This window comes from Hibiscus syriacus, unplaced genomic scaffold, assembly GCF_006381635.1.
Source record: "Hibiscus syriacus cultivar Baekdansim isolate YM2019G1 unplaced genomic scaffold, ASM638163v2 tig00111810_pilon, whole genome shotgun sequence".
Taxonomy (NCBI): Eukaryota; Viridiplantae; Streptophyta; class Magnoliopsida; order Malvales; family Malvaceae; genus Hibiscus; species Hibiscus syriacus.
In genome coordinates this window covers 1,214-21,641 of record NW_024063186.1, presented here as the reverse complement: position 1 = coordinate 21,641, position 20,428 = coordinate 1,214, and the positions used below count along the sequence as shown (strand labels likewise).

Genomic DNA, 20,428 nt, shown 5'->3' with positions numbered 1-20,428 from the left:
CAGCAACCTATTACACAAGACCTAAAGAGTGGGTAACCCAACAACAAACCCGCGACCCGTTTGAGCACCCAACAGTGGACCCGAACTGACTCGGTTTGAAACCCTAGAGCCAATTAGGGTTTTAGATTTTTCTTCTCAGCGCCGCATGCCTCCACAGTGTCGTTCCAGCCTCACAACCGCGTTCTCCTCCGGATTTCTCGGCATCAATGTCAACAAGCAACAAACATTAGACTTTTAGTCCGATTAGGAGACTAAAAATAGTGTTTTATTTTCCTATAAATAAATATAACATTTACAGACAATATTCACGATTATTACGAGAGAAAATACGTAGCAAATAGTAAGATCTAAGTACTCAAAGCTTGTAACATTCGAAAGCAGAAAGAAATAAAAAGATATATTTTACCTTGATTCGGTGTTTTAGCCTTTTGCATGTTGTTTTTCTCATCTTTTTTTTCGATTTTGCTTCGAGATGGCCGATGAAAAAATAGTAAGATCTAAGTACTCAAAGCTTGTAACATTCGAAAGCAGAAAGAAATAAGAAGGTATATTTTACCTTGATTCGGTGTTTTAGCCTTTTGCATGTTGCTTTTCTAATATTTTTTTTTTTGTTTTTTCTTCAAGATGGTCGATGAAAGGGGGCGTTTTCAAGATCCCCTTTCGTAGATCTAGCTCCCAAGGCTTATTTGTTTTAAAAAATATTTTTATATTTGAAATAAGTGCAAAGCGAGCTTTAAAAAAATAAACTTTTCGTATTTCGCCGCCAATGACCGGCGGCTAGCGAGGCGACGAGCCACCAGGTTCTGGAAACCACGGTGGCATTTCATCCTTCAGATGAACAAACGAAGAACAAAATAGAGAAAATGGTTTGGGGGCTTTTGATAGGAGTGTTTTAAAAATGAAATTTGTGTATGTTTTTTGAAATAAATACTAAACCCGTGGAGCCCCATCGACCCGGCCCGAGACACATGAAACCCGCGTGTTTTCCAATTAAAATGGGATAATCCTCGTTTAGTCCCCCATATTTTTAAATGCTTTAATTTGGCTCCCAAAAATCATATTAAAGTCCTGAAGTCCTTTTAAATTCACCTATGATTTTTTTCCTTTTCAATTTAATCCTTGTATTATTATTTTTATTATTTTATATTATTTATTATATATATATATATATTAATATCTTATTTATGCACCTAATTATTTTTATTTGGGTTTTTATTTAAGTATTATATTTTATAATTATATATATATAAATATATTTACTTTCTATATTTTTTATTATTTTTAGTTTTTTTATTTATTACTATTATATTATATTATTTTTATTTTATTTTTTAATCTTTTGTCTTTATTATTATTATTATTATTATATATTTTATTATTATTATACTACCTACACACACTTACCTAACTCCCACATTTGTCCTTATTCACCACAATTCCCCTCACTTTCGGTGAAGTGATGGGGTAATAATTTTTTTATATATTTATTATATATGTTTTTACTTTCATTTTTTTGTTTTATTCTTTTAATTTTATCTTATTTTTTATTTCTACTTTTATTTAGTTATTGTTTCTTTATCTTAACTTGTTTTTATCCGTTATTTATATTTATTTATTTCCTATTATTATTTTATTTTAATATTTTTTAAACGTTATTATATATATATATATTATTTTTATTTTATTTTAATCCTTGTATTTTTTATCTTTATATCTTATTATATATTTTATTATTTCTTTTTATTTTGTTTTCCTAATGTTTGTGTATATATGTATATATTCTTTTATTATTGTTTTTAATTATTTTATTAAATATTATAATATATATATATATATATATTATTATTATTAACTTTGAATTATCATCTCTAGAGGCCCTCTTTGTTTCTAACCAACATTTTTTTTCTCCCTCCATTTTCGATGAAGTGATGGAGTAATTTTTAATTTTTTATATATGTTTTTTATTTTGTTTTATTCTATTAATTCTATCTTATTTTCTATTTCTATTTTTATTTAGTTATTATTTTCTTTATCTTAACTTTGTTTTTATCTTCTTTATTTTATTTTCGTTTATTTTTTTACCTTTATCTTATTTATTTCATTTTTTATTTATTTTAATTTTTATTTTTTTCCTTTATTCATTTCCTTATATTTATTTTTTTATGTTTTTTACTTTCATTTTTTTCTTTAACTTATTTTATTTATTGCACTTGTTTTTAATTTTATTATTTTACTTCCTTTATTTTATTTGCATTACTTTTTCCTCTATTATGTTTCACGATTTTTTTAAGGGTACACTTTTAAAACCGATCGGAGGTAAGTAATTGAGATTATTATTTTATCTTTTTAATTTAAATTACAATTTTCTTATTTTAAGACAACTGGAAATTACGTAGTACCGAAAGGACAGTTCCAGGGTGCTAACCTTTCATTGATTGTAACCGACTTCCGAATCCGACATATTTCTGGTAAAACGCAGATCAGGTAAGATGATATCTGATCAACCAAAATTTTACGAAAAATAAATTATCGGTAGCGACTCCCAATATTTTATTTAAGTCGAATCTCAATTCCCCGCCCACCCGAAATACGGTACACAGTTACGTTTGAGAATCGAAGATTAATTTCATGCAAGTTGTGGCAATCAATATATTTTACTTGCCTTACACGCATATCCTACACTGGTTGGAAATAAAAATCAGATATTCTTATTAGCAAATTAATGAACTTATTTGTTTATCAAGTTGAATTAGAACCTCAGCATTGTATTAAATACCTCAAGTAGCAATAATCAAATACAGAGTTTTAAATTCAATTCAACTCATTTCCTAATTGAATCCAACTCCAACACGACACCATCATTTAGCAATCCCTTTTTTCTTTGTTTTGCTTAACAAGAACCAGTCCTCAAACCCAAATTATGCAATCCCAAGTTTCCTCTCAGAGGAAATCAAGGAATGGCAAACTAATGAAGCTGTGATCAAGTACACTTATTTTCTTAACCCCATGATCTAAATTTATTCATTTAAAATGAAACATTCTCGAGGAAAATAAACGAAATAGCTTCTCACTAAAAAGATTAATATTTTATGAATTGGAACAGCAGCATTGAAGCAGTAAATATCAAAAACAATCCTCCTCAATACAAACACTCGGTATCAAATGGCGCTACAGGCATTTGTCTGGGAGGGGAGATTAGGGAATCACTCGATGCAGTTTCATGTCTCGTGAGAACAAAGTGAAAATAATTAAAAAAAGAGTAGAATTTCATAATTTCACCTCTACTTTGCCTAAGGGTGAGAAGCAATGAACTCAACAGCATGATTGATTGAACTGATCTTGTCTGCATCATTATCAGGTATCTCAAACCCAAATTCTTCTTCCAGGGCCATCACAACCTCCACAATCCAAACTATCTAACCCGAGATCTTTTTGAAAATGCGCACTTGGGGTAACCTTCAAAATAGAAAAACTAAAAAGTATATAACACTTGAAAAGGCAAGATTTCACATGCAACCAAAAGCTATATCACTACAACTTCATTCTTTTGAAGTACTCGCGACTAAGCATATCTGGACATTGATATAAGGACAAGTATGACCCTCCAAGAAACCTTCAAATACATTAAAAACTAAGAAAAATATCATAATCATATCCAACACTTGCACCCAAATTCGAGCAATATAGACCAAATGAGATTACTATATTCAGCAAAGAAATGAGGAAAAAGAAAAAAAAAAACTGAGAATATAACAAGAGTTTGATGAGTCTTCTCCAGGTTCTTCACAAAGGGGCACAAGAAGCAGAAGACTATGAAGCACCACCATGGGTACGGGTGTTTAATACAGACATGCTTCAACACACCAAACATATGTAGGGGTATACAAGAACACGCATAAAATTAAAATTTTCCTGACATGGTCAAGACACGTTTGTCCACTGATGGGGTACAACAAAAAAGGCGGTGGCTCCATCACACACCTTCCTTCTTCCTGACCATGCAATAAACAGGAAAGAGGGTTGGGGAATAAGATGCAACTAGAAGGAATCATAACAGAAAGTCATGATAGACAAGGGAATGTGATGTCAGGATTTGAACAACTGAGAACAAAAGAAGGTTACAGACAAGAGAGCGGAGAAGAGGTTGGGGAAGGTGGTTGGATGTTGAAAGGGGAGACCCGTGTCATTTACCTCTCTTTTTCTCTTCTTTCAATTATTTACGAATAAGATAAAACTAAATAAAAAATAGAGACAATAAATATTGTAAATATAAATATAAATATATATATATATATATAATATTTAGTAAATGAAAAGTCTTTCATTTTGATAACAATTCAGTAGTCAATCATTTATACGATAAGAATATAATTTTTTGAAAAACAATTATCCTAATGAAAGAGAACAATATTTTCATTTACATTGAATACTTTTATATGAAAAAAATATAATTTTAAAATTCACATTTCAACGTGTCCGTGTTGGATCATTCTCATTCAAGCAAGTCGCCAAGAAGGTTATACTGATTTAATAGTTTTATAAATCATAATAACCCCAATATGTGGGAAGCTTGACTACATTAAGATAAGGGTTGACATCTTCCAAACCTACAAGTATCTTTACAAGTAGAAGAGCATTCAACAGCCAGTCATCTCATTTACAGTGATCCACTTTTGTGTTAAAAAACCTCTTCCCCTTGTAAAGGTAAAATCAAATTTCTTCTACAACTAGCATATAAGTGATCAAATGCGTATACAAGTCACCCTCGTTAGTACATCAATCACAGTCCAGACAACGGCACATCGCTACTATTACAAAAATTCAGACTAACAATGCAGCCAAAGCTAATTTATTATTCATTTTGATATCAAAACCACAATCAAAACCACATCCAGTCCATCGAACAAAAGGATCTATTTCCTATTCCTTCACTTCTGAATGAAATTGAATAACCTATCTGATTGTATTTGAAAATTAGAAAAGCAACATGATAGACCAGACAAAAATTTCCCAAAATATCGTGCGTGCATGGTTATAATTCATTTCATTTAATCAACAGATCTTGTGTCTAATTATCCACGAATTATATTATACACAAATAACATACGATCAAAAGAGTTCGAGTGAAGTAAATAAGAAAAGACCTTGGAAGGATCAACTTTCTGAAAGTTTTTGACGACGCAGAGGACGCGATCGGTAACCTCAGATTTGTCGAGGAAAGAGCCCATGACCTCGTCGGAGAAACCGCGCCTTATGGCGTTGAAGGTGAGAGCGAAGAGGCCGTTAGGGGTAGGATTTGGGTTACGGAGCAGTGACAAGGACGTTGCGTTCACCCTCAGGTGCTTAAGCAAAGCTCCTCTTACCGACGTATTTTCAGTAGATAGCCCTCTTCCCTTTCTCTTCTCTGCTGGAAACTCGGAATAAACCTTTTTTTTTTCGTTCTCAAAGCCCATAGTATGAGAAATGCAAACTTTTTTGGCTTTTGTGGCTTAGGGAACGAGTGGAAGAAAAATCAGCGACAAATACGACGTCGCATTTTCTTCTTTAGCGATTTAACGGGAAATGGGTTAGTTTCGTTAAACATCCCTGGATTATCACTAGTATTATAAACTGGTTCCTAAAAGCTCTAATAGAATCCTCAAACAATTAAAATTATATCAATGAGATTCTTCCATCAGCTTAGTAGTTTTTTTTAGAAAGCGAATAGTTTTAAGCTTAATACAAAAGTAATTGTTTGAATTATGTCTTGAAAAATATTTTAGTGTTTAAAGAATTTTTCGTTAAAATATGTGTGTAACGTTTTCTCGGTTATACTTTTAGGTGTCTACCGTTTATGTTTTAATTTAAATAATAATAAATTATTTTTAATTAAAAAAGAAAAAAGTTTAATTTGTTTATAAAAAACCCAAATTTTTGCTGAAATTAAAAAACTAAAATCTCTCATTTCAACCCCATCACCAACCATCGCCGGCCATCTCCGACCACCAGAGTCATTGCCGAGTGGTCACCCGATCAACCACCCATTGATCAATCATCGTCTTTATCGTTACCCAAAATCCCTATATCTAAAATCCACAACCACAATATTCAAAACCCTAATTCCCAATTTCAATTTCTTAGCCCAAACAGTTGTTGGCCATCTCTGGCCATCATTGTCGTCGTCGAATGGTTGGGTTTTGATCGGAATAGCACGATGGTTCGAATGGTGGTGGCGATGTGGCTTATGATGTCGGAATCAACCAAAATTGACGAAAAACAAAGACGGTGGCTTAAAATCCGACGAAACTTTGAACGCTCTCCATGACAAACGATAGCATATTACGACGAAATACCAATGGAGGTTTGATCGGGGGTCGACGCAAGTGATGATTAAGGTGGCGGTGACGGTCACCGTTGGCCGACCAACCACTTTTGGAAGGAGGAAAGGGGGAGAGCACACGACAGGTAGGGGTTGTTCTTTTTTTTTAAAAAAAATTTAATGTTTAAAAAAATGTCAAAATTAACAGACGTGAAATGTGTCACTTAACAGAGATATTTAATGGCGGTTAACTTCCGGACACCTAAAAATATACCGTTTGAAACATTAGACACTTATTTTTAGCAAAAATTCTTTAGGTACTAAAATATTTTTCGAGACATAGTTGGGACACTTATTTTTATATTAAGCCAAAGTTTTATTAAAAATAGAAAATATCCAGAATTACAATGAATATTTATCAGTATAACAGTAAACGTAAACTAAGTTATAATCCTAGGTTTTTTTCCTATAACCATTGACAAACGAACCACAAAATAGGAAATTAGATCACATAATGACCATAATAGGAAAATGTTAAAAAACATAACCAATGCTCGAACAAAATAAAGATACAAACAAATTTGTCTGCATTGACAAACGAACCACAAAAGGGTATAAAACTACTGAAAGACCATCGACAAATCGCAAATCAGAGTCAAGTGATGTGAGAAAACTATCCACGAGCGCAAACCACGTATCCAAATTAATCCGAGGGTCTAAAGCAAGGAAGATCAACATAATAATAAATAAGCGTCATCTTGATCAGTCATGGCGATGTCAAATCTAACCCAGAAAAAAAAAGATAAACGAAAACAACGGCTAAACGACCGATAACTACCAAAACGCAAAGAAAAACGTACTAAAAAGACAGAGATAAACTTGCCATAAAGACATAGATAAACTTGCCAATAAGACAAACTTATTCTTATTAAAAAAACTAAAAAAAATGAAAAAAGACAATCGGCGGTCGACAAACAGTATCAAAAATGATGTCACTGTCGGCTAAACAAAATTAAAGAAATAAAAATTGATTTGATTTATAGAAATTGACACAAATTGCAAAGAAAAATAAAGGAGAAGGAAAGAGGGAGGGAGAGAGCGACTAGGGTTTATACCGTATTTCCATCAGTTAGGTAGTTAATTAAGGTGTAAAGTATCAGTTAAAATTAACTTTAAAAGAAAAGCATCGGTTCCAATTTAACGATGAGTATATTTAAAATATGTTACTCAGATTATAAATGTGTGTTTTGTTATACGAAATTCTGATTTGATGTGTTTAACGAAACTTATTTAGATATTAAATATCAGTTTAAATTAAATTTAAAAGAAAAAGGTCATAATTCGACAATGAACATATTTAAAATATATTAACCAATTGTAGGAATATGTATTTTTTAATGAATCAAATTATTTTAATGGTTGAAGGAATGATTGTTATTCCTAGAGGTCTCATATTTGAACACTAACAATTGTAGCAAGAGTAATTGAACTTTCATTGTCAAATGATTAAAGAGTATATAAAATAGATATTACTTTGTAATCACTTTTAACTTAATCGAAAATAATGTGCTTCTTTTATATTTAAAAAAATCAATTATAAGAATGAGCGTCTTTTTATATGGAGTTTATATCTAATATGTTAAAAAAATATAACGCCAATAAAATTAAATAAGGATAAAATTTTACATGTCAAGTCTAAGTGTTTTTTTTATAGAAATAGAAGCATTTAGTTTTATTAAAAATATAAAATAATATAAAGTTGTAATAAATGTTTATAATCATAATAATAAACTAAACACATATCCTCCTATAGCCATTGAGATAAGAAACTAATTACTTGAGATTATACAAATAGCATACAATAAAAATGTGAAAAACTCGTACAAAAAAAACTCAAACAAAAGATACGAATAGATTACATCTACAAACGAACTACAACAGAATATAGCCACCAACATAATCGACAAACGAACTGTAACAAAACATCAAACTCCTGAAAATCCACCAACATACTCGTGGATAAAGTGGACGTTTGAATCTAATGGATTCAATATGCACATTTCGAGTATTCAGTTAAAGATGTTTTGATACTTGGAGCCAAATTCAAACATGAAACAGATTTTAAATACTTCAATTTTTCGAATTAAAATTGATCTTAATTTATTACTTCAAAATGAAATTCTGTCAAGGCAAATAAGAGAAATAGCACTTGTCGCCAAAATGGTACATTTTATGAGTCGGAACAGCAGCGTTGAAAGAGGTAAGTATAAAAAAACATCTATATCAGAGGCACTTGCTCAGGCAATGATATAAAGGGAATTACCCGAATGCAGTTTCAACTTTCATGTCTCATGCGATGAAAACAAAGAAAAAGAAATAATGGGATTTCACAATTTCCCCACTACTTTGCCTGAGGGTGAGAAGCAATGAACTCAACAGCATGATTGATCGTGCTGATCTTCTCTGCCTCATTATCAGGTATCTCGAACCCAAATTCTTCTTCAAGGGCCATCACAACTTCCACTGTGTCCAAACTATCTAACCCGAGATCCTTTTGAAAATGGGCATTCGGGATAACCTGCAAAATACAAAAAAACTAAACAGAATGAAACAACTATACAAGAATATCCATTCTCGAGCATGTTAAACCACTTGGAAGAAATTGATACCAGTATCCAACACTCACACTTGAGTCTTTGTAAATAGGTCAGAAGATCTCACTAGAAATTATAATCCTAACAACTTAATAAATGATACATTTTAGTCATTTCAAAACTGTTAAGAAAAATAAACGGAAGGAGAAAAGAAAAACACTAAGGATATGATATAGCAAGAGTTTTTTGTATGGCTCCAGTTTCCTCACAGAAAGACACATCAAGCAAAAGCTATGAAGCCAACATGCCGAAATATGTAGGGATATGCTGGGATACAGCAGGGGAAAGGAAAAAAAAATTTATACTGACATGGTCAAGACACATTTGAGTCTTACATTATTTTTATATTAATATATAATATTTTACTGTCATATCCTGCCTTAGTTCTTTACATTCCCGTGTCACCATGCCTGTGTTGAGTCATACAAGTACGGTGTGTCCATATCCATGCTAGTTCATGCAAAGATATGTTGAAATAATTTGACAAAATGATACAGTGCTTAATTAAGATAAGGTCTAGCATCTTATGAATCCACAAGTATCTTTCCAAGTAGTAGAATACCCAACAACCAAAGTCACCCGATTTACACTGGTCCGCTTGTATGTTATAAAAGCTTTCTTTCCAAGTAGATGTAAAATCAAACTTCTTTACAACTATAACTAGCATTTAAGTTGACCTCATGCTTATACAAGTCATCCTTGTTTGTACATCAATCATGAGCTAGACAACAAAAATATTACAAAAACTTAAACTGACAATGCAGCCAAAGCAAATTTACTATTTCAATTTGATCTCAAACCCACAACCAAAACCGGCAGATAGTGTGTCGTTCATCCAAGCACCCCAATTTATTATTAGCCACAGAAATCCACAAAATGAACCATGCAGAAATCAGCTATAAAGAGACTAAATCACTTGATAGATCAAACCACCAAACAGATTGTCTCACCCACAGTTTCTTATGCGCGGGTTTGTCAATTCAGAAAGTTCACATTGATTTTCCCTCTTAAAGACATAATTTGGAGGCATTGAACTAATGCTAGAACACGCTCAATCTTTATTAGTTCACAGCTATTATATCAAAGCAAAAAATGGGGAAATTTATATCCAAATAATTGAAAGATTGGTTTGATTTAAGAGAAATGCAATCCCTTTACTCCTGACCAGACCGATCATAAAGTGAACCGAGCAATCCAAAACCTAAACTCATATTTCCCAGTACCACAGATAGAATCAAATCACTGTTATTTTATTTTAAAGAAGAGCATGATAATACTTAAACAAAGCTATTGGATAATGAAAAGAAAGAGTGAACGAAATAAGTACCTTAACATAATTTATTTAATTTAATCAACAAAAGTAGTGCTCAATTTCCCCCAAACCACAAAACACACACACACATCTGCACCCAAAAGAACTCAAGGAAGAGGGAAAAAAAGTGAAGCGAAACACCTTGGAAGGGTCAACTTTCTGGAAGTTTTTGACGACGGAGACTACGCGATCGGTAACCTCAGACTTGTCGAGGAATGAGCCCATGACCACGTCAGAGAAACAGCGTACGGCGTTGAAGGTAAGGTTAAAGAGCCCATTGGGGAAAGTTTTAGGGTTGCGTAGTAGGGGCAGGGGAGTAGCGTTCACCCTCAGATGCTTTAACAGTGTTCCTCTCACGGCCGCCATTTCAATAGATGGTTTGTTTTCCTTCTTTCCACTGAGAAACGGAAACCTTTTGAAGCTTTGGAGTTCGGAAGCGGATAAATGTCAGAAATCAATGCCAAATACGTCGTCGTTCTTTTCCTTATTATTAAGATAAGCTATATCCATAACCACTTAACTATTGGGGTATTTTATTTTAAACATTGATATTTTAATTTTGTCAATCAGATCATTTAATTATTTAAATATTATCAATCAAGTAAAGATGTAAATAAGACGATAAATCATGAGCTACTCTACTTGGGTTCTACTTAATCAAAGTTCACTCAACACTTGAATCGAGTTCACTCGACTGTAATTCTTAACGAGTCGAAACAAACTATTTTGATACATGACTTCAAAACTTGCGAGCAACTCAGAAAAATATAAATATTAAAGTTTTAATTTTTAAATTGAAGTATAAAAAATATTTATATTTAGGCAAAAAGGCAATTGAGGTCCTTGAACTTTAAAAAAACAATATGGCCCTCATATTATTTTTTTGGATTAATGTTGCCCTCCAATTTAAAAAAAAAAAACTCAATATGACCGACTAACGTTTTCTATCATTGACAAATGATTCCTTTAATTCTTTTTGGGTAAATTACACCATTCATCATCAACTATTTTATTCTCTTCTATTTTGATCACTAAACTCTAAAAGTTTTCAATTTCAAAATCATGGAGATTCAGGGACTAAGACTGTAGTTAACCATTTTACCCCATTTCTCTAACTTCTACCATCTCCTCCTCACCGACTAAAACCGGAAAAAGAATAGAAACTTGTTTTATTATTTAAAAAATTATTTAAAAGGGTAAACTACTCCAAGAGTCACTAATGTTTGGGTAAGTTATTGTTTTTACCACTGATGTTTCAAAAGTTAAAAATTGATCACTAACGTTATCGTTTGTTACAAATCGACCACTCGTCGTTAACAGGCATGACGAAAAACACACGTGGACTGTTAACAGGCATGACGAAAAACACACGTGGACTGTTAACAGGCTTACCCGAATGGTATAATTACACAAATAGTCCATGTTATTAATATATTCTTTCAAATTGATCATAGTTTTAATAAATTAAAATAAATTTACCTACGAATCAAGAGGTGTCATGAGTCATTGGTTACACACCTGCCATGACACATGTTATCATTTGATTGGAAGAGTAAATTTATTTTATTTTATTTTTAATTTAATATATTTATTTTCTACTAATTATAGTGACACATGTCACCCTCTGGTTGGAAGAAAATAAAACAATAAAGAAGCAAGTGGGGATTTGAACATAGGACCCTTGAGTGAAATATTACAAGTCAAACCATTGAGCCAAGACAACCATTTTGGATAATAAATGGTATATATCTTATCTCTTAGTATGTAAATGTTTTACTCGAAATTAATAATATGTTATATATCTTAATTTTTAAAATTATCTCTTTATTTTTTTTAACGTATTAAATATGTTTATTTTTGTCTTTATTTATTAAATATATTTTATTTTTATTTTCATGTAAAAATATATATTTTAACTTTATCATCACTTAAAAATATATTTTTTAAAATATCTTAAATTGAAATATATTTTAATATTTTACTATTAAATTAATATAAAAATATATTACTTTTACATTTAGATTCTATAAGTGTTTAAAAGAATTATACAAAATTTCATAAAAAAATATTTTAAGAGAGATTAATTTGTTCAAGCTCAAAATTAAGAGGACCTAAATTTGTTTAAACCAAAATATTTAGTCACCAACAATAACTTTAATACTTTAAATTAAAATTTTAAACGTGTAGATAATAAAATATTGTTTTATAGTAAAAAAAGTTAAAATTAATTTTTAAAGATGATGCAAAGATTAGAAAATATACATAATAGAGATGCAAAATAATTATTGCAAACAAAAATATTTAATAATATTTAATAAGTTTTAAAAAATAAAGACATAATTTTAAAATTTAAGATATATAACATATTATTAATTTTGAGTAAAACATTTACATACTAAGATACAAGATATATACCATTTGTTGTCCAAAATATATCAAATGATTGCCTTGGCTCAATGGTTTGGCTTGCAATATTTCACTCAAGGGTCCTATGTTTGAATTCCCTCATTTGCTTCTTTGTTGCTTTATTTTCTTCCAACAAGAGGGTGACACGTGTCACAATCTGATTTGTGAAATATAAATATATTAAATTAAAATAAATTTAATCTTTCAATCAAATGATAACATGTGTCATGACAGGTGTGTAACCAATAACATATGACACCTCGTGATTCGTAGGTAAATTTATTTTAATTTCTTAAAACTAGGATCAAATTGAAAGAATATATAAATAACATAGACTATTTGTGTAATTATACCATCTAGGTAAGCATGTTAACATTCTACGTGTGTTTTTCGTCACGTCTGTTAATGGCGAGTGACCAATTTGTAACAAACGATAACTTTAGTGATCGATTTTAATTTTTAAAACATTAGTGATGAAAATGAAAACTTATCCAAACATTAGTGACCATTAGTATAATTTACCCTTAAAAAAAGATAGAACTTAGAAATCAAAGAACGGCGTTATCATCGAGCAACGACCTAACCTTCAAGCTTCATCTGCTGGTAATCGTAAACATATCGAATCACTACACTCGGGTCAAGTCCGACCCAATACATGTGCCATATGGGCCTTAGCCCAGGACATCAGTTTTGAGACCGGGGCATTAAAACTAGTTCTACAACTTCATTTCTCTGAGTCATAAGGATAGGCCTTGGACTATATATTAGTCTGTCTGCATTAACCATATGAAGGGTAATGTAATTAGGCCGATCCAATACATGTCTTCCTATATTAATCAGGGCCGCTGTAATCTGGTCTGCAAGAAGGGTACTATAATTGGGAGAAATAATTTTGATTAATATGAAACCAAACAAATTTAAGGACTCTAGAAGCCACCGAACTATGTCAAGGGACGCCAGCAACAATTGGCCTTTGGATCTGTATTGAACTGAATACCTTCATCGTCGACCGACCAAAGTTTAGGAAGCTCCACCCAAACTTGAACAAAAAGATTGGATCAAACTCAGATTTAAGGTGAAAAATTAATCTGATCTAACTCGAGATAATAGTATAATAATCTCTTAAATATTTAAATATAATTACAATCATACATCTCTCTAAATAGCACTTTCGTACTTTCATCCCAGTTAACTAAATACCTAATATGCTTCAACAAGATACAATTACCAATAATAAACATGTTTATTTTTCCCGCAAACTAAAGCTTGAAATGCTTGCAGATCTGTAGTCTTCTGCAGTGAAGTATAAAGGGACGTACGAAAACAGAAGTAAAAGGAAGTGGATTGAAGCAATAGCATTCGTAATGATTTTAACGTATATGAGATATCCACGACAGACGAGAAGCCGTATGAAGCATTTGTTGTTGTACAGAAGCTGACTCATTTCAAAAATGTTTCAATTGACTCATTCAATCAGAAACCCTCGAGCTGAATCAGATCATCAGATTACAAACACGGATTCGATGTATTCTAAGATATGAGCAGCAGCCAATTGAACATGAATCACTTTAGGGATGGGTATGAACCTTTCCTTTCCACCACTAAATCACATCGAGAAAATTTGGTCCAAGCATCAATTTCTCTGAGTTGTAGAACAAGTATAAGGGCATAAAATTATTATCACGACCAGAGCATTAAAACTCATTGGACTGACCCTGATTTGGGTCAAGTCCTAGATGAATCCTATGCTTGTCAACTGCACCTCTGCCTCCATCAACGACGTCGAACCCCAACTTCAAGCTTACCCACAATCCTTCCACCCATTCCCTCGGCCGCTCCTTCCTCGTCAACAAACAGGAGTTTTGTACGACTAACACTATATTTCATTATTTTTCCTTGATATTGTGTTATTGCTTAGACAACTTCATGAAATACCTTCTACTGGAAAATATCACCCATACGAGACGTTTGATTTACGGAATATAAGATTACCTTCGGGTATAATATTACTAAAATGTAATATGAGAATATTGTATTACTTGTTTGGTTTGTTTAGCATGAATGTTAGATTATAATGTGTAGTTGAAGGAATATAAGATTACTTGGATGTATATTTACCAAATTATCCTTGTAATATATATTTTTTAAAGTTAAACTTAATATTAATTATAAATATTTAAATTAAAATTCATAAAAAATATTTTAATCGTTATACTATCTAACTTTTAAGGAGAAATTACATTTAATATATAATTAATAATAATTACTATATTAAATTTATATTTTTAAATAATGTTCATAAATATCATTTATTTTTATAAAATATATATAATATAAAAATAATATTATGGTAATAAAATATTATTTTAAATAATTATATTTTATAATAATATTATTTTCATCCCATAAATTATAAATAGTAAAATATTGAATATTAAAAATATAAAATATTTTAAATTCTCAAAATTATTAATATTTTAGTAAATCAAACTCTATGTATATTATTATTATTTTTATAATTTTGAGTAAAGTACAAAAAATAAGAATTTAGAAGGATTATTATAAAAAGAATTCATTAGTCCAATGATATTCTTGTCCAAGAGACGAGAATGTAAGATTACCTAAGAATTAGGAGGTAATGACATTCTCACAATTTTAACAAAAAAATGCTACTATTGGGAAAAGAATATTTCCGATAATGTAAGATTCTGTGAACCAAATGTGAGAATACAATTCAGGAAAAAATCCTTTTTATAATGTAAGATTCTACGAACCAAACGCACGATGTAGTAATAAGTGAATGTAAAAGTAAAACCCCTTCCCACTAACCACCATGCACCATTCCTGTGTATATATTCAAAATTAACTTATTTTATTGGAAAAACATCCAAAAAGGTTGAAATTTCTTGGATCAAAACATGGAAATGGCCTGAAATCGAGTGGTTTTGAATCAAAACCATAACTTACCGGATTGAAAGCAATAATGCGGCGGAGGCCAGAAGGAGAGGAAAGAAGAGAAATGTGGTAAAATGGTTTAACTACAGACTTAGTCCCTGAAGTCTCTAGGATTTCTAAAATTAAAAACTTTTAGAGTTTACTGACCAAAATGGAAGAGAAAATAATAGTTGAGTCATGAATGGTATAATTTATGCAACTTGAATTAACGAAACCGTTGGTCAAACGGTCAAATTGGGTTCTTTTTTCGAGTTAGAGGGCCACATTGATTCAAGCTTGAATCGAGCTCGAGTTTAAGCTTCAATCGAGTTAAGTTTGATAATGTTTCAAGTTCAATTTTTTTGAGTTTGAGTCAAGCTTCCATTTTTTTTATTTTGAGTCAAACTGAACATTTTAAGCTTGTGAGCTTTCAAATTGAGCAAGTTTTACAATTTTAGTTGCGAGCTTTCGAGTTATGCTTGACAATTTTAAGTTTATGTGCTTTCAAGTTGAATTGAACTCAATTTTAAACTTTTTGAGCCTATTAGAGTTCAATAACACTCGAGTTTGACTAAATTTTTTTCAACACTACAATAAAGCCATCTGATGTTAATATTTGATAGGAAAATGGTCGAAACAATTAAAAAATAAAATATATTTACAATTTTATTCTTCATTGTTTATATGTTCAATCAATTTAACTATAATTTTAATTTAATTCAATAATTTAATTTTCTAATCGGATAGTATACATAACACATTTAAAATATTACCTAAATTATTTTTGTTAAAAATATTTTACTTTCGTTTGAATTTTAACATATTGAAACAAATTTAAGTTAAAAATCAAGGATTTAAGTTAACATATTGACATAAATTGAACACACTCAAGTTGGATGTTTAGTGAAGAACAAGAGAATTACAAGGATAGAGAAGAATTAGAAAAGAAGACTAAAAGAGAGAATTAGAGAGGGAAAGAAGAGGACAGATTGTCACAGTTTTTTCATATTTTCCTTCCATCTTCTACTTCCTTTAATAGCCAGCTAATGTAACCACCAAACTTAATCAGTTTTGGGATGTCCCTTCTCACGTGCATTTGTCCTCGCCATTTACTGAATTAGAAATGACCCATGTGTGTGTTGAGTTAGCATGGACTACTCTTGGGTCATAACCCTCTTCTTGGAGAGAACCTTGTTCTCATGGTTCGAAGAAAATGTTGAACCTAAATTTCCCAACCGAGGCATTGGAGTGACCAGATGTTGAGGAATGTTGTGACATGATTTAAGCATGGATACATAAACAACTCGATGTAGTCAAGGGAAAGCCTGGAACTCCAGCTTATACGCCCCAATACTCACCCTTTGGAGAATCTTGCAAGGTCTGAAATACATCAGTCCCATATCTTGCTATTTGTGAAACCAAAGTTACCTCTGACATTAGCATTCTACACTCTCCAATAGGTAATATATTTCAACCGATTTTTATTTTGTTTTGCGGGGGGAGGGGGTGTGTGAATTTATGAGATGTTCCTTTTAACTGTTTCTTTTATTCTACAGTTCCTTAAACCCTTTTGGTCAAAGTTTATTTGTTTTTACTTTTTTTCTGGCATTTTTCTTTTGTAAATTGTGTTTATTTATTTATTTATTTTATTTAGGTTGTTCAATCATTAATGTAGTTATCTGTGTATGCATTATTTACTATTCACCAATTTACCATTGATTATTGGTTATGATTGGCATAATGTATGTGGTATATGATTGACTATGATTTACTATGCACTGATTTGGAACTGATATAGTTTTCTATGAAGCTTTGGAGGAGCATATTGACTCTGCAGATATTCCCGACATACCTCCTCCACTGCAAATAGTAATGCTATTGTGGGGGCAAGAGGAGATGTACGACCATTTGTTGCCATCGGAAAGCGTTTACTGGTTATTCGTATTCTATTATAACAACCTATAAGAAGTCTGCATGTTTATCTTTCCTGAAGGCCTGGAAGTATATTGTGTTATTGAGTTTCGATGATCAATTTTGTTGCATGCCACTATATGGCATTATTATCATCAGGTGGATTACCTGCTAAAAATAACAGTATGCCTCTCTTATTTCTCTGGATGTGATCTGATCTTGATGTTTTCGTATGTAATCATTTGGTTTTGTTGTAAATATTATTGTTATAGTGCCATCCATCCATCCCCATACATACGTATGTTGCAATCCTTTCTAGGTTAATAGGTTATGAACTGTACTACACCATTGACTCTGGCTTCATTCATCTTGTCCGAAGAAAGCAACTTGCGTATTATCTGTTGTTGGCAATTCAATCATTCCCTGGACTGATGTATATTTATTTATTTTGTGTATGTCTTTATATTTTGATAATGATTAACTAAGTCAGTGTCATTTGTCACCTTTCTATCAGGGCTACTAGTGAATTTCCGCATCCTCTGTCCCGTGTTAAACAAAAACTTGTTTACAGAGTGAGTCTGCTTTTCACTTCCTCAATGTTTGGTTTTTTATTCTTCTAATTTAGATCAAATCATGTCTCGGTAATCCTTGCTGCAGCTGTCGTATCATATTGTCGACACCCTAATATGGCTTGGAATATGGGACATGATTAATGAGTTACAGAAGAAAACGCTGAAGCCGAGACATGTTAGATATTTGAGAGGGTTCTATAGCTCTCCTCCAGATGTGCCTTATGGGCATATATGGAGTCCTCACCTTGTTCCCAAAGCAAAAGGTCTTTTTATTCATACACACACACCCACATACATATATCCTTAGAATGATAAATTTGCTCGCCTTGATCAATCTTTGGATTGATGATTTTGATACTTACTTAGACTTTTCCTACTGTTGATTAGTACAACTTTATACCCTATGAACAGTGTAAAATTGTCCAACATTTATTGACTTCTTGCTTGACGTACTTTATCACTCCTGGCTATTAAGAGAGTCACCATTTTCAAAACAGAAATCATAAACAGGGGTGTAAAATTTTCAAATCTGACTAGCAACTACCGGGGCAGTCAGCTTCGCTGCTGTATCTGCTTCTGTTTGATTCCCAGAAATTGACTAATTTGTTACTGCTTGTGGAACTTAATTTCATTTTTCTGGTTCGCTTTAGCTCAGATTACATGAGTAGTTGTTCTTAGTTCTCTTTCTATATGAAACATCCTGGAACGGTTAGTGCTGCTGCTCTGAATTGCTGGTAGATGTGACTTTTCCTCCCCCCTACTTTCTCTTCTTGTTCTTAGTTGATGAGTGCTTCTGACCTTTTATGCCTGATACTGGGTATATATAAACATATAAAAACAAAACATCCACACATGAACTCCTTTTCTTGGTAGAAAACGGGGAATGATGGCCAGTTGAGTTTCCCTTCTTTTGCTCCCTGTTCTGCTAGGCCTTGCTTTTACTGATTTGTCCGAGTGCCGCTAGCTTTAATTGGTCTTTCTTCCTATTCCTTCCTGTTATCCTGCATGTGGTTTATGGAAGTTTGCTTCATCACTTTTCTGGGTAGTTGTAAATATAAACCTTGGAGCCCTCTGGGTAGTTGAAGTGATCAGTCCTTTTATTTCACTAGTACACTTTATATGTAGGGACAGTGAGTTATGCGACAAACGATTGCTCCGTTTAGAACCTGTGAACTAGTGAATTGATATCACTTTTTCCTTGAAGTGCTTGTTTTGTTAATTTTTTTCCAATGATTTGAACAAATTTGTTATCGTCTTCAATTCCCTATATTTCATTTCACGTATCATATAGAGACAGCTGTTTGAAACAGCTATTCGAACCTAATATTCTCAACACAAATCCTGCAAATACAATTGATCGAACTTGACATTTCCTTTTACCATATAAACATAACTATTTAATCCCAAACATTTTTTTTATCATTGAAAACTACTCAATAGTCTCTCCTATATTTTATTTTTGGTACATTTTTGCTTACACTAACTGTATAGATAATGGCTTTTTAGTGCTTGGTAGGAGTGCTTAATGAGTTGAGCAGCTCGTTAGTAGTTTGAACTCGATTTAAGGGCTGTCTGTTTGCCTCTTAATGGGACTGTTGGTTTGACTCTTAATGGAATCATTCAGCGCTGAATGCTAAACCGTTCAACATTCAACGCGTTTGTTTCGCACCTCTGAATGTTTCAGTGCTTACTGATTCAACAAAACAGTGCTGAATGATTCAGAGCCATTATCAAGCAGCATATCACATTCAAAGTTAATTCATACAGAACCTTTGAATCATTCAGCGTTTAATCATTCTGAAGTAAACAAATAACCCGTTAGTTAAAACTCGATTAAAATTTAACTCGGACAAGAGAAAGGGACTGCTAAAAGCTTTAAATAATTGGCAGCTGCCTAGAAGGAATATGGATTGATTTGCTTCAAGTATGACTATTGAGATAGATTGATATTTTAGTATGCTTCGGGTTTCATGCAAGTGAAATCGAGTGCTGTCAAGTTGGCAAAGGACATGGCAGGCGAGGCCGGAATAGCAGGCACGTTAAATACATTCTATAAACATTTTCCCGGCAAACGGCCTAAGGTCATACTAGTTATGACTCCGATACCTCACTCGGGAAAGTTTTCCATAAGACATTGTTTTGGTTCAGAATGTTAAAACTGTAACCCAAAATAAGTAGAGATTGCTATTACTACTACTAGTACTCAGAAAAATTAAACTTCGAACTGCATTCCTACTTGACTCCAACCACAGACTTGAGAAACCCGAGCTTCGCATTGACCTCACCAAGATCGCAAGTGTCGTTGGACAACGATGCTGGGGGCTCGATCCCGGTGAACAGA

The 20,428-nt window shown here is 32.1% G+C and overlaps 1 protein-coding gene and 1 pseudogene across 2 annotated transcripts; both read right to left on the bottom strand.

Moving 5' to 3' along the window:
- Window positions 1-3,041: 3,041 nt before the first annotated feature.
- Window positions 3,042-10,709, bottom strand: LOC120171030 (acyl carrier protein 2, mitochondrial-like). 2 transcript variants are annotated; one of them, XM_039178843.1, is made up of 3 exons: window positions 10,406-10,708; window positions 8,709-8,876; window positions 3,042-3,290 (listed from the first exon to the last, which is right to left on the bottom strand). In XM_039178843.1, exons 1-3 carry the CDS (start codon window positions 10,628-10,630, stop codon window positions 3,282-3,284), a joined length of 402 nt encoding a protein of 133 aa, XP_039034774.1. In that variant the 5' UTR covers window positions 10,631-10,708; the 3' UTR covers window positions 3,042-3,281. The 2 variants fall into 2 exon arrangements, with proteins under 2 accessions (XP_039034774.1, XP_039034775.1); XM_039178844.1 differs by lacking the exon at window positions 3,042-3,290 and having other exon boundaries at window positions 8,700-8,876; window positions 10,406-10,709.
- On the bottom strand, window positions 3,045-5,466 carry LOC120171029 (annotated as a pseudogene).
- Window positions 10,710-20,428: the final 9,719 nt, after the last annotated feature.

Coding starts and splice junctions, on each gene's coding strand:
- LOC120171030 (XM_039178844.1), bottom strand. CDS start 10,630: ATGGCGGCCGTGAGAGGAACACTGTTAAAGCATCTGAGGGTGAACGCT. Junction 8,877..10,405: donor AGAAAGTTGACCCTTCCAAG/GTGTTTCGCTTC, acceptor TGTATTTTGCAG/GTTATCCCGAATGCCCATTT.